The sequence below is a fragment of the Pectinophora gossypiella genome, chromosome 24, assembly GCF_024362695.1.
Source record: "Pectinophora gossypiella chromosome 24, ilPecGoss1.1, whole genome shotgun sequence".
Lineage (NCBI taxonomy): Eukaryota > Metazoa > Arthropoda > Insecta > Lepidoptera > Gelechiidae > Pectinophora > Pectinophora gossypiella.
In genome coordinates this window covers 9,021,199-9,035,615 of record NC_065427.1, presented here as the reverse complement: position 1 = coordinate 9,035,615, position 14,417 = coordinate 9,021,199, and the positions used below count along the sequence as shown (strand labels likewise).

At 39.4% G+C, this 14,417-nt stretch overlaps 1 protein-coding gene and 2 long non-coding RNA genes across 6 annotated transcripts in view; 1 reads left to right on the top strand and 2 right to left on the bottom strand.

Annotated features, from left to right (window-relative positions):
- LOC126377735 (zinc finger protein 883-like) overlaps positions 1-14,417 on the bottom strand; it is a 35,914-nt gene that overhangs the window by 20,312 nt on the left and 1,185 nt on the right. For all 3 annotated transcript variants that reach the window (XM_050025543.1, XM_050025542.1, XM_050025541.1), the window contains exon 3: positions 13,944-14,092. In XM_050025543.1, the coding sequence (XP_049881500.1) occupies positions 13,944-14,092 (149 nt within the window). The remainder of the gene's footprint in view (positions 1-13,943; positions 14,093-14,417) is intronic.
- Positions 9,740-10,797, top strand: LOC126377768 (uncharacterized). The gene is made up of 3 exons (XR_007567984.1): positions 9,740-9,764; positions 9,897-10,076; positions 10,583-10,797. It is a non-coding gene; the product is annotated as an uncharacterized LOC126377768 (long non-coding RNA).
- Positions 11,505-12,946, bottom strand: LOC126377763 (uncharacterized). 2 transcript variants are annotated; one of them, XR_007567979.1, is made up of 4 exons: positions 12,443-12,946; positions 12,208-12,322; positions 11,879-12,099; positions 11,505-11,801 (listed from the first exon to the last, which is right to left on the bottom strand). It is a non-coding gene; the product is annotated as an uncharacterized LOC126377763 (long non-coding RNA). The 2 variants fall into 2 exon arrangements; XR_007567978.1 differs by having other exon boundaries at positions 12,208-12,946.

Sequence of the window (14,417 nt, the reverse complement as noted above, 5' to 3'; positions counted from 1 at the left end):
TCGACGTTTACTTTCATAGATGTATTATCGTTTTCGTTAGTCTCACTGTCGGAGTCTATAGCGTTAAGTTTTATACGCGAGAGGGAGTCGGCGTTAGCGTTCTGTTTGCCCTTTTTGTATTTAATATTGTAGTCAAATTCCTGCAACTTAAGACGCCAGCGCATTAATTTGGAGTTCGGTTCCTTTAGCGAGTCTAACCATTCTAAAGGTTTATGGTCGGTATAAATATCGAATTTATTTCCGTAGAGATAAGGCCTAAAATGTTTGGTTGCCCATATTACAGCGAGAAGTTCCTTCTCGATGGTACTATAACGTGACTCGGTGTCACTTAAGGTTCTGCTGGCGTATGCCACTGGCCTATCTTGACCAATGGGGCCTTGAGAAAGTACAGCTCCTAGGGCCACATTGGATGCGTCCGTTGTTAGTATATAAGGTTTTGTGAAATCGGGGAATTGTAATATTGGCGCGCTTGTAAGCAGTTCCTTACACCTTTCGAAAGCATCAATATATTTTTGATCAATAACGATTTTGTTACGCTTCTTGAGGCATGCCGTCAGAGGTTGAGTGATCTTCGCGAAGTCCTTGATAAATCGTCTGTAGTAACCGATAAGTCCCAAGAAACTTTTGATCTCAGTCGTTGTCCTGGGTAATGGATAGTTAAGAACTGCAGCGATCTTATCGTTATTAGGCATAAGACCGTCACTAGTGATCGTGTGGCCTAAATATTGAACCTCTTTTCTTAGGAATTCCGATTTGTCTAGTTGTACCTTGAGATTTGTCTGTCTAAGTCGGTCAAATACAGCTCGAAGTTGTTTAAGATGTTCTTGTAGACTGGTGGAAAACACAATTATATCATCCAGGTACACAAGACAATGTATTCCCTGTAATCCACGTAATACATTGTCCATAGTCCTTTGGAAGGTGGCTGGAGCCGTCTTTAGGCCAAAAGGCATCCTAAGGAATTCATAATGACCCGTTTGTGTACTGAATGCAGTTTTCTGTCTATCACTATCGTTTACTTCTATCTGGTGATAGCCGCTAGCAAGGTCCAGAGTTGTGAAATATTTACTTTTGCCTAGCTTATCGAAAAGGTCGGTGATATGGGGTAAGGGGTATTTATCGTCTATTGTCAAATCATTTAACCGCCTGTAGTCCACAACCATTCTGTACTTTACCTGACCAGAAGCATCCATTTTCTTAGGTACTAAATGTACAGGTGCGTTCCAGGGTGAATGAGACTCCTGTATGATGTTATCTTCTAACAGTTTGTCCACCTGTCTTCTAATTTCATCAGCCACAGCCGGTGGTTGTCTGTATGGTTTTGAGTAAACTGGATCTTCATTTTTGGTTCGTATGAAATGTTTTATCTGATTCGTGAATGTGAGCGGTAACTGCTCACAGTAAAATACGTCCTTGTAGTCGTGGCACAGCTTCTCGATGTTTGCCCGTTCCTCCGGGTTCATGTGTTCAAGTCGCAATTTGGACAAATTGTGTGTTAACAGTTCATCGGTATTTATATTATCTCTATCCTTAAGAAAATTTACATTATTTACCTTTGGAACGTATTCGGTAACCTCAAAAGGGGAAGTGACCACTATATCCATTGGGTCCTCTGAAGCGTTTTGTATCACCGTGGTTGCGTATCCCCTGACACAACTTACCAAAGCGTCAGGCATTCGCACGCCGTTGCAAAATTGTGTAAAATTTAATATTGCCTCACCTGAATACATGTTTGTTGGAATTTTCACTCTAATTTCCGCTCGCGGGGGTATTGTTAATACATAATTATCACAATGATGAATAATAGGTATATCAGTAAACTTGGTCTTCAGCACACCATCCTTGAGATTTATGATAGCGTCCATTGATTTTAAGAGATCGTTTCCAAGTAGTCCATCATAACGAGGATCGACCTCATATAAATAGAATTTATGTATCGCTGGACTTTTGAACGTAGTCATTAATGGGACTTCGATTACTTGATCATGGTGTGAACTAGCGTGGGTGCTTATGACTTCAAACGGTTCTTGGGAAATGTAATCCCGAAAGTACCGATAAGCCTTTTGTGGGCTAATAAATGAACGTGTACTACCGGTGTCTATCATAAATTTTGAATCGATCTCGGGTAAGTAAATGTATGGCAACTTCAATTTTATATCACAATTTAACTCTATTTTTTCCTCGCGCCTATCGAGGCGTGTACGTGAAAATTTCGCGTCTGCTTGTTATCATCTTGGTTGGAGTCGTATGCACTCATAGCGCATTCTGTCTTATCTGCACTCGCTTCCTCTAAGGCGAGCGTGGGCGTGCATTGTTCGTCTGTATCAAATGAACACGAATTATAATAATATGAAGAGTCTTCATTGTATGAGTTATACTCAGGTACGTAAGGGTCTTCCATATAATACGGGTAATCGGTTTCATAAAGTTCGGTTTCATTTACATGGAAGCTATGTTTCAAAGGGGGTGCGGTGCGCATGGTAACATCCGAGGGGAATGACGGTTGAGCAACTTGTTGTGGAGGTCTATAACCTTGTTGTTGACCGAATTGTTGAGGTCGCATAGGGGGTAACTGTTGTAAGCCTACTGGTCTATAGCCATAGGGTGCAGGGCGACCTGCTTGCGGGTTGAACTGCGGCCTGTATCCAAACTGTGTAGTCTGTACTGGACGATTTTGGAATTGATGCGGTATTGGAAATCTAGACTGGGGAATGCCAAATTTAAATTGAGGGATGCCGAATTTAAATTGATTTTGAGTATTTGTGTTTTGATTGGGCATAAAGGTTCGTGAACCAAAACCCTGGTTCTGAACAGGTAAATTATTGCCAAATTTGAACTGAGGTGTTGAGACAAATGAGGTGGATTGTTGCGGGGTAGGTACGAGGGGTGCTTGAGGCTTAGCAATCGCAGATGTGTTAGTTTTATTTTTAGCCTGATATTGTTCGTGAAAATTCACTTCCTCGAGTACCACGCTGAGGGCGTCCTCCAGCGTATTGGGTCCGTGGAGTCGTACAATCCTGACCATATTTTCCGGCAAGTTAAACAAGAAGACGTTAAGCGCCAATTTATTATAAATAGTAATTTTACTACTCCTCATTTGAACATCATCCAACAAGTTAACCTTAGCAATAAGGTTGGCCCTTATCGATTTCACACGGTTACAAAATTCTAAGTAAGTTTCACCTGTTTTTATCTTTAGCGATTCTAAAGTCATGGCAATGCACTCTTCACTGCGCGGATCCCCAAAGTGTATCTGCAGTAATTCCTTGAATTCCGCCCACGTCTCTACATCCGAACGCTCGCTAATCAACGCAGCTGCATTATCAGTAAGCCTGCTCGTGATTACTTGCATAACATACTCATTTTGAGCTTGATCACCTCGAAACCTTTCAATAATGTATTCACATTTCCTTAAAAATAAGTTTATGTGCCGTCCATCGCCATTAAACATAGGAATTATTTTAATAAATTCACTAGGAATGATCCTTAAATTGACCTCCGCCATGTCGGAAAATTGCTAGATTTACTTCGATCACTAAAATATTATATTACTTAATAGATTTTTATTTAAAAATGATGAATATCAATCTCAATGTTACAAGTAAGTATTACAATTTTCAATCTTAATACAGGTAAACTTAACTAAATTAACTAATTCAGATCACGTTTGAAATGAGAAAGGTTCGATCTCAAGTACACGTAGTAGGGATAGTAAGGAAGGCGAAAAGTTTTACTCACCATGCCCGAACGACACCCATCTCTAAATATATCCACTTCACAGTATAGTCCCGTAGTTGACAAATTTATTTGTTCGTAAGATTCGCTTAGTCCGTCGCTCCCGCACCTTTTTTCACAGCACCAGACGATTTTAGTCCAATTTTTACGCGAAATAGCGCGAGTAGCACGGGTAGAACAGCGAATCCTACCGGCTGCGCCAGTCAAGTTTAGGGAGCAGGGGATTAGTTTTTTAAAAAGACAAAAATTAGATTGTACTTCACTAATTTACTTTTATTAACTATGTGAGACGTGCGTACAAAGTTGGATGCGCGACACGAATGTCAATTGTGCTTAAACTAGTCTTACGCTAAGTGCTTATCTATGCAGAGGTTCCAGGAATTATGCCACCCTTGATGTGCTGATCAAGCATTCACGGCTATAGTGCCTACAGTCCTTAAGGGCTGGGCTGACATAACTACGTTGCGGCCGAATATTTTTGTTTTTTTTTGGATTTCTCCTCTGTTTTGTGATAGATCCTACTTGTTTCTTGTTGGTGGTGGGTTATATTACTGGTAAGTATAATCAGTGCATGTAATCTTATCCCTGTGTTTAATATGGAGGACGATCCTCCTCCGGGAGGAGGTGGTTTACCACCAGACAAAGATCTGTCTCCAGAACCTATGACGCAAAGTCAGGTATTACCCTGTGCGCAAAAGCCTACTAAACGCCCAGCGGACTCGGAATTGAACAATCCCGCTCATAAAAAAACATTCTCTCCAGCGGCGTCTATCCAAGACGTGTATATTACTCCTGAATATACCTCTCAAGGGAAGTTAATGTACTCCGAAAATGACAGAGCACCTTTCTCAGTTCACGTCACTCGAGTGGAAGCTGACCCATCCGCGGGTCTGACTATTAGGGTTCTGAAATTCGCCCAATTAATCCACAAAAACAAAGTTAGGGGAATTGTCAACGGTGGAATTAGCAGTGTGGGTCGAAACCGAATTTCCATAGAATTCTCTTCTGCCTCCGATGCAAACAACTTTGTGTCCAATTCTTTCTTGTCGGAACACAAATATTCTGCCACCATCCCACAGTTTCAGGTCTCCAGAATGGGAGTTGTAAGGAATATCCCGGTAGACTGGACACTAGAAGAACTAGTGTCTAATATTCAGTATCCTCCTGGTTGTGGTAAGGTCGTAAAGGCTAGACGCATCAACATGAAAAAGATTATCGATGGGTCCACATGCTGGATTCCCTCAACCACTGTGGTTTTAACCTTCCTAGGCCAATCACTACCGAAGAAAATCTTTTGTTTTTACACCTCTTTGCCTGTGGACACTTATCAACTTCCCACGATCCAGTGCAGAGGCTGCTGCCGTTTTGGGCATATAAAAGCTCAATGCCGTTCAAAGCCTAGATGCTATATGTGCGCTCAACCTCACTATGGGGATTCATGCAACAACATAGACTCCCCTCCAACATGCCTTTTTTGTAGTGGTAACCATAGGGCCACTGACCCCAAATGTCCTGAACATTCCAGACAAAAGGCCATAAAACTGGTCATGTCAGAGGAGAGTATCTCTTACACTGACGCATCTCATCGATTCCCAATAGTAAAGCGTTCATTTGCTGATGTTCTCTCCCAACCTTCAACTTCCTACTCTCAGACAGCCTTGCCCCACGCGGTCCCCTCTTCATCTACCCCTCCTCCGCACAATCAAAGCTATTCTTCCTACCGGAAGACGGTATATCGGGAACGACGCACACCCCCAGATTTAGGTAAATCTTTTGACGTCCTTGCTCACAGGGATATTACAAACACCCCGTCATCAACTCAACCCAATGGATGTGCATTCCCCAACCCTAATCTCGATGACCCCACCCCCCTCCTTACTCCCAACGACAATCTTATTGAATTATTAATCTGTTCCCTTGTTAATCTAGTATCCAAATTTTCAGATGCTCTACCGAACAACGTCATTACTCTACTACAGCAATTTATCGTCACCTTAATCAATAAAAATGGCAGGTCACAATCTCCTTCAATGGAACTGTAAAAGCATCAGAAGTAAGAAACATGAACTCATATATTTAATAAACAAATTTAAACCAGTTGTCTGTGCCATCTCGGAGACTTGGCTGAGACCTGGATCACTCTTTAGAGTATCGGGCTTCGCCTGTCTCCGGGATGACAGAATCGATGGTCGAGCAGGTTCGGCTTTGCTTATTAATAGGCACATGTCCTATTCCCAAATCCCCATTCCACCCCATAGCCCTGACCTTCATATTGTAGCAGTTAAGGCCCTAAACCTAACCATAGCTTCGGTGTATGTCCCTCATCCAGATCACTCCCTCTTCTCCGAATTAAACAACATTCTTTCAAATTTACCACATCCTCTTTTAATTCTCGGCGATTTTAACTGCCATCATACGCTATGGGGTTCACATAGATGTGATTCCAATTCATCTACTCTCCTAGATCTACTAGACGATCGTAACCTATGTGTCCTAAATGATGGATCAGCCACGAGAAGATCCTCCCCTTTGCAGAATGCAAGTATGGTGGATTTATCGATGGCTTCTCCTAGTTTAGTGATGTCCCTCTCTTGGAAAACCTTGCCTAACTGTTACGGTAGTGACCATTTCCCCATCATTTTAAATTACCACAACCATTCCCCTCCCATCAAAGGTCCTCCTCCTCTCTTAAAATACCGCATCAAAAAGGCTGATTGGGATAAATACTCGGATCTTGTCCGGGTAAAGGTGCACTCACTGCCGTCTGTCTCTTCCTCAATTTTTTTGACCTGTTACGACGATTTCACTCAATGCCTTATCTCATCTGCTGATGAGAGTATTCCAATTAAAAACTCGGCTCGCGGTAAAATCTCCTCACCTCCGTGGTGGGACTCTGAATGCTCCTCGAGTGTTCGTCGTCGTAATGAGGCAGAGAAGACATTTGCGGCTGACTTAACATCATTAGACAGTTATTTGGTGTTCCAGAGGGAGACGGCCCGCTGCAAAAGACTACTATCCAAAAAAAAAACTAAAGGATGGCGAGATTTTTGTGAGTCACTTGCTCCTCGTTCACCCGCGTCCATGGTCTGGAGACGTATCAAATCTTTCAGAGGTTATCTCTCGGATGACTATAACGTTCCCTCCAATGATACATCCTCGTGGCTTCCTGATTTTACCAACCAACTTGCGCCTCCTTATGTTCCAACACAGGACTGCCTCTCTTTACTAGATAATGTAACACCATCTATGGATACTTTTGATGAGCCCTTCTCCTTCGCCGAACTCTGTTGTGCACTTGACAACCTCCGTGATTCATCCCCAGGCATAGATGGTATACCCTACTCATTCGTAACTAAATCTCCAGAGATTGCCATACATTATCTTCTTGACGTCATCAACAAAATTTTCATTTCGGGCTCTGTACCAACAGCCTGGAAAACACAAATTGTTATCCCCATCTTAAAACCCGGGAAAAATCCCAGTGATGCGGCCTCGTATAGGCCCATTGCCCTTTCGTCCACTCTAGCCAAAATTTTAGAGCACTTAATAAAAAACCGTTTGGAGTGGTTCCTAGAAAACAAAGGCATATTGTCTCAGTCCCAATTCGGATTCAGAAGGGGTTTGGGTACCTTGGATAGTCTCAGCATTTTCACCACAGACGTCAGACGCTCTTTTAGCAATGATAAACATGTCATCGGTATCTTTCTTGACATATCTTCTGCATATGACAATGTCCTCCTACCAGTGCTCAGGCAGAAAATGCTAAATCTGAATATTTCGGTAAGGATGGTCAACATCATATGTAATCTCTTCACGGCTCGCTCTATCTCTGTTAGAGTCCAGGGCTCCCTTTCTTCTCCAAGAACTTTGTGGAAGGGACTTCCGCAGGGTTCTGTCCTTAGTCCTCTGCTGTACAACGTCTATACTTATGACCTTGACAGAACAGTCCTCTCCTTCTGCAATATCTTACAATATGCCGACGACATCGTCTTATATGCCAGCTCATCATCACTTCTAGAAGCAAGCTCACGTCTCAATTCTGCCTTACACTACCTTAACATCTGGCTCGATGATCATGGTCTGTCCTTGTCAGTTCACAAATGTAGTGCTGTAGTATTTACCCGTAAACGTTCCATTCCTCCAATTGACATCCATGTGAACGATCAACCCATAGCCATCCAAAACAACGTCAAATTCTTAGGGGTCATCCTAGACGATAAATTGAAAGGTATCCACCATCTCAATTACATTGCGAATAAATGCGAAAAAAATATTAATGTGCTCAGGTCACTCTCTGGAGTTTGGTGGGGATCCCACCCATACAGTCAAAAACTTTTATATAATGCTGTTATTCGAAGTCACTTCGACTACGCTTGCTTCATTCTGGAACCCTGTAACAAGATGGCATTATGTAAACTTGATAAAATTCAATATAAATGTTTACGTGTAATTACAGGAGCTATGAAGTCATCCCCAACAAATGCCCTTCAAATTGAATGCGTCGAGGCTCCTCTGCAGCTACGGCGACAATTTCTGTCAGATAGGTACTATTTTAACATTATTCAAAATTCTTCGCATCCTCTTCATAATAAAATAAGATCCCTAAACTCTCTGACCAATTTAAACTACTGGACACACAAAGACTTGCCTCTATTAATTAACTCATATAAAAAGATTGACATCTCCACAGTACAACAGACTCTAAAAAACCCCATATTCGAATTTAATTTTAATATACTCATTTTTTGTCCCAAGGTTATTTTAAACTTGGAAATAAATAAGAACTCTCCAGGAGCTAATGCAGAGTTCAACAGAATCTCTGAAAGGAACTGGCCAGGTTGGCTACATCTTTATACAGATGCATCTAAAATTTCGGATTCCGATAATGTAGGAGCAGCGGTCTGGATTCCAAAGTATAAAATAATCCTTAATTATAAATGCCCACCTAAATGTTCAATATTTACAGGTGAGTCTATTGCCTTACTTGAAGCTGTCACCTTTATTGAATCTCATAAACTGGCGAGATCAATTGTGTTTTCAGATTCTCTTAGTTGCCTTCAGGACATCATTAAAAAACCATTTCACTCAAAGGATAATTTTTACCTGACTCTCAAAATTAAGGAAGTTTTATTTAAATGCCAACAATCGGGGATTGAAGTTATTTTGGCATGGATCCCAAGCCACAGTGGCATAACAGGAAATGAAATCGCTGACCAATGCGCCAAGGAGGCTATCCGCACAGGCAGAGAGGTGTTTAACAAAGAATTTTCTAGAGATATTCGTTGTCTTGCTAAACCACATTTACATAAATCATGGACGGAAAGGTGGAACAATTCTAGGCTCATAAAGGGTAAGTATTATGGTGGCATCCAGCCATTTGTTCCCATAAAACCATGGTTTTTTAAATATCGCAATTTCGACAAACCTGTTTGTTCCACCATAATCAGACTTCGTTTGGGACACGTGTGTTCGCCTGTTTTCCTGGCAAAGCTTCGTATCCGCGATCATTCCCTGTGTGAATGTGGAGAAGAGGAGGGTACTCTTGATCACTTGTTTTTTAATTGCCCCCGACTGAATGTTTCCTTATATGATGTACTACCCCCTAAAATTCCCCGCCCTGTAAATGTTAACTTTCTCCTCACATTAGTGTATACCCCTTTTATAAATATTTTATCTAGGTTTATTAAATATAATAACATAAAACTCTAATAATTTTCATAGTTTATATATATACGTATTTTTTTTTTTTTTTTTGTTGTGTCTGTTCTTAACCTTTATTCCTTGTTCCGCAAACTTAAACCCTGTGTTTTGTAATGTCATACTAACAAATTGTGTTGTTATTTTCTAGGTTCAATCTTCACCATTGGACTATCCACCGATTATTTTAACCTAACCGATCAAAATTATATTTTAATGTTAAGTATTTTCTCTTGAACCTTGACATTGGCAGAATCATCGTTTCTGAACGATGCAGCCACAAACAAAGAAAATAGAATAGAATATACAATAACAACAATAACGAAAGAAATGTAAGTAAATTATTCATCTAGTAGTAGTAAGAAACAAGTCAAGAAAGAATAGTCACATAATGAACCTATTCATTGTTCAACAACTTAAATAGTTTGTTGGAAACTTGTAAATGTATCTTTTTGTTTTTCTAGATCACCGATTTACTACCTACTAGATCTAGAGAGTCGGAGGCTAGACTTGGAGGAACGACTTGTTTCAGCAGTCGAAAAGCTGGCTGGCTACAGCTGCTGAAGCTAATAGCAAGGCCGCGGATATGCAAACAGAGTTGCTTCGGCTGCTGCTGGAGGAAGTTAGGTGAAGACCAATATAAGGTAATTTACTCAAACTTATTAAAAATTGTATGGAATTGGAGCAAGTAGGAGAAGTTTATAAGGATCACGACACTTAGTGGTCTGTCCTAACTGCCTACCCCGCCAGGGATGTAGCGTAAAGATTGTATGTATGTTATATACCCAAATTTACCTCCTTGATCAGCATATTTTACTCCATACTATAGCAAGAATAAAGGCCAAAAATAAATATCCTTATACCTTTGTATGTGCTACTTTATTACATTCCAAAATATTTTCTTTACATTGTATTTCATTCCGTTAGAGTCGGCTAGTGTTCCTAAACTTTTAATTCATGAAGGACCACTTTACAAAATTTCTGCCTTGCCGGGATCACCCAAATAAATAAAGTAATAACTAAAGGATTATAACTAGTCTATAAAGACTATTACTAATGTACACGATAGACGTCATAAAAACTTTGTCATATTGTGACTGTTTATATTTCGCATGTATTTTATATGAATTAATGGATTTATTTATTACAGGTTAAAGAATAGCAGCATGACAATTCTCAAGAACGAAGACACTAGAGAAACTAAGTTAAAATACTTAAGTAAAAACATATGTATTCAATAAACTTGTATGTAAATATTTAAGCTAAAGTATAAGTACTCCATTTATGTTATTTAAGTGAAGTTGTATTTAATTAAAATACTTAAGTTTGGTCATGTTATTTAAGTGAGTTTGTCTAGGGGTAACATTAAAGTTAAAGACAAAGCAACAAGATATCATTTTTCCAAGAACTATTTTGAAACATAAATAATATAGCATCACGCTTCTATTCCCGAAGGGGTAGGCAGAGGTGTATAGTATAATATGTATACACCCACTCCTATATTTAATTTAAATACTTAAGTTTGGTCATGTTATTTAAGTGAGTTTGTCTAGGGGTAACAATAAAGACAAAGCAACTAGATATCATTTTACCAAGAACTATTTTGAAACAAAAATAATATAGCATCACGCTTCTATTCCCGAAGGGGTAGGCAGAGGTGTATAGTATATTTATACACCCACTCCTTGCCAACTACTATCTAATAAAAAGATTTGTATAGGTGTATTGATGAAGATGTTGGATGCAATTAACTTATATTTCCATATTATAGTAAGAATTGGGAACAATATTATATTTGTAGTATGTTCTAATTGATTACATTTCTTTGATCCACCCGCAGGGCTTTTTTGATTATACTATTACACATTACAAATAGTCTAGTCCCCATAAGGCCCCGCAAGCTTGTATTTATACAAAATAAATGGATTTATTTATTACAAGTTAAAGATAGATGGATAAACTACTTTATTAAGCACAATGGACACAAGATTAGAAAAATGTATCTACTTGAGAGATAGGTTGGTTAATGAGAGGGGTGCAATGAAACAAATTATGTAATAACACAAAATAAATAAATCTGCGTAATGAAAATAGTTTATTTGATGCCAATAAAGAAAGGTTTGTTTAGATGTTGTATTATTGAATAACAAATCTGCCACTTTTGATTACACCACACTGACTTTGTAATTTACATTTCAAGGACCACACAAGTCCACTTAATGAACTTAAACATATTTAAATTAAGGAGATGTTCCTTTTCCCTTCTCAAAGTGCTGTTGTTCCAAATATGGTTATCTTGGCTAGCAGTCTAGCACTAACACTCCCATTGGATGCATCACAAATGTAATGCACATATCTCCATCACAAACCTGAAAATTAAAATATTTTTAGCGACTCAATCATAAGAATCAAAACAAATGTAGCTAGTTAAAGGCATGATTCTTACCAACATAACATGCAATGAATGGTAATACTTGCTATTGAAGAAGGCCTCTTCCCACTTGTGAGGTTGGATAATGGCAATGTGTGTGCCGTGGATGCATCCAAGTACTCCAAGAAATCCAAATTTGTCATTAAAACCTCTGGAGACTTCTACATGCTCAGTTTTTGTCCGAGGAAACTTGATATATTATCTCACGATTGCAGGCTGATTGAGGGCATTTGTCACTGTAATATATAACATACAGATATTATATTGGATTCATGTAATGTTGTAGTATAACTTTAATTATCAAAATATAAGGTAAAATATAACATAATATAGTAACCACCTACCTTAAAGTCGATTGCACAGTTGTAGAGCATTGGACCTCCAAATATGGTCCTAAGTCATGATACAAAGTCCGAAATGCATCTTTTGATAATCTAAAATTATTAATGTAGCTACTCTCTGAAACAAAACAAAATAGATAAGTATGAAATGATCAAAAATCGCTTCTAGTAAGTTCAGCAACTTTTCCTCTGTAAACATTGAGCCACTTGTTAGAAATAATGTTATAAATAGATGTACCTGTGAGAAGTATATACTGGCTTTTCTCTCGAAGTATCCTGCAATCGATTTGCTCAAGATTCTGAAGACATTTTCTTCCGCAGCAGCCCATAAAACGACTATCTCCATGACACTGTATTTAGGTATTTAAACACGAAAATCCACGCCGATATCAATTTTATATTGATTAAGATGTTCCTAAAATTTGTCGCCCACCGTAAATAGCTCCTAATATTGTTGAAAAACAGTGAAAATAAGAAATTAAAATTGATCACGGTTACTGAAAAGTGCCCGGCTTCAACTGACACTTCCAATGGGAATCGGCTTCAGGCGCCGAACTTCGATTTTTTACGCGGTAGCGATTTAGTGTCAAAAGTACTGAAATCATTCGTTCAATCGGCTTGCCGAACTTCATGTGACGTCACGAATCGGGGATCGCCATCTTGGCTGCTTACGCGGTACGACAGAATCAAATCGATGTTCGATTTGCTCCAATCTGAATCGGCTTCGTCTTAGCCGGTAGCCCCCCAGCACAGACCTAAACCAATGAGTTTCGAAATTGTTGCCGTCAAGTTTGATCAACCAAAATATATTTATACATAACATGAATATTGCTGGGGAGAGGAGGCGAAGCAATTCGTTAAGGACGTGGGCCGTCGCCTTAAAGAGAAGGCTTTGACCCCAGCTCCGGGTCTTACTTGGCTCAGAGGTTGTCCGTGGCAATCCAACGCGGTAACGCTGCTAATAATATGCTATAAAAAGTGCCCATGACACTTTTGGGCCAAGTTTGACACGGAGTGGGTTCTAAGTTAAGTAATTTTAAGTTAGATTATTTGACGACTTTTTTGTATTTGAATAAATTTGTATTATGAAATTATATTAAAAAAAAAACATAAATATAGTAAAGTAAAACCAACAGAGAAAATTAAATCGAAAAAAAAACTGACTATACCCGCAGCTCTCGTCAAACCGGCACGAGTGTGTTAACCATGATCTTTCGATCTATGTATCGCCATTACGCCGACGCTGGCGTCGGCGTTGGCGCCATCTATCGAGAATATTGAGTACTATTTCTTAGACCAATAAGGCTACAGTTCCATGTAGATTTCAGCTCATCATAAAGATTACACCTTAGCTTTTTTTAATGATTTTTGTTCGCATGCACAGGGGGACCCGGTGGTGTAATGGTTAACACGCTCGTCCCGGTTTGACAAGAGCTACGGGTTCAATTCCTGTCTGAGTCAGATTTTTTTCCGTTTAATTTTCTCATTGTGAGTTTCCCTAAGCATGGGTGAGTACAGTCATGAGCAATATAACGTACCCACTTTAGGACTCTGTCGCACTAACATATTTGACATTTAGTGAGACTTACAGTTCAGTTTGTCAAATAAGTTAATGTGACATGGTACCAAAGTGTATACATATTAATGCTCGTGACGGTACTAAAAAAACAAAAATCAAGTAAAACCAAAATACACAAAAATATACACTACATACAAAAATTATACCTATTTATATTTACCTTAAAATCACCCCTGTGTACTCTCTCGTGCACCTTCAAGCAGGTAACGTGACTGCTGCTGAAACCACATTTAAATGAACAATGCAGTTTTTCATTGGTATGGGCAGGGATGTGGCCAATTATGTGATTAATGTCCCTGTAGGTGCGACCTGGAACATTTTTTTTTAATTGTTTATTATAAGAGGACGCCACACACAAAGACAAGACAATACACATTACTTAAAATTTTTCACAAAACAATTACAAAAAGTATAGGAGGATGTTCATTAGAATGATTATAAGGTGGTGGTGGACGTCCTGAGATAAAAAGACTGCAGAACGGTAGCGAAATGTGGGTAGTTTGCTACTAAAAAATAATCGCTCCGCGAGCACACAGCTATATCGTGGCGTTGGATAAATTGTGGCGATGTCGCCGCGTGCACGCCGCGATCTCGCCGTGAAATCGCTGAATAATCGCCGGACAAATCGCTAGTG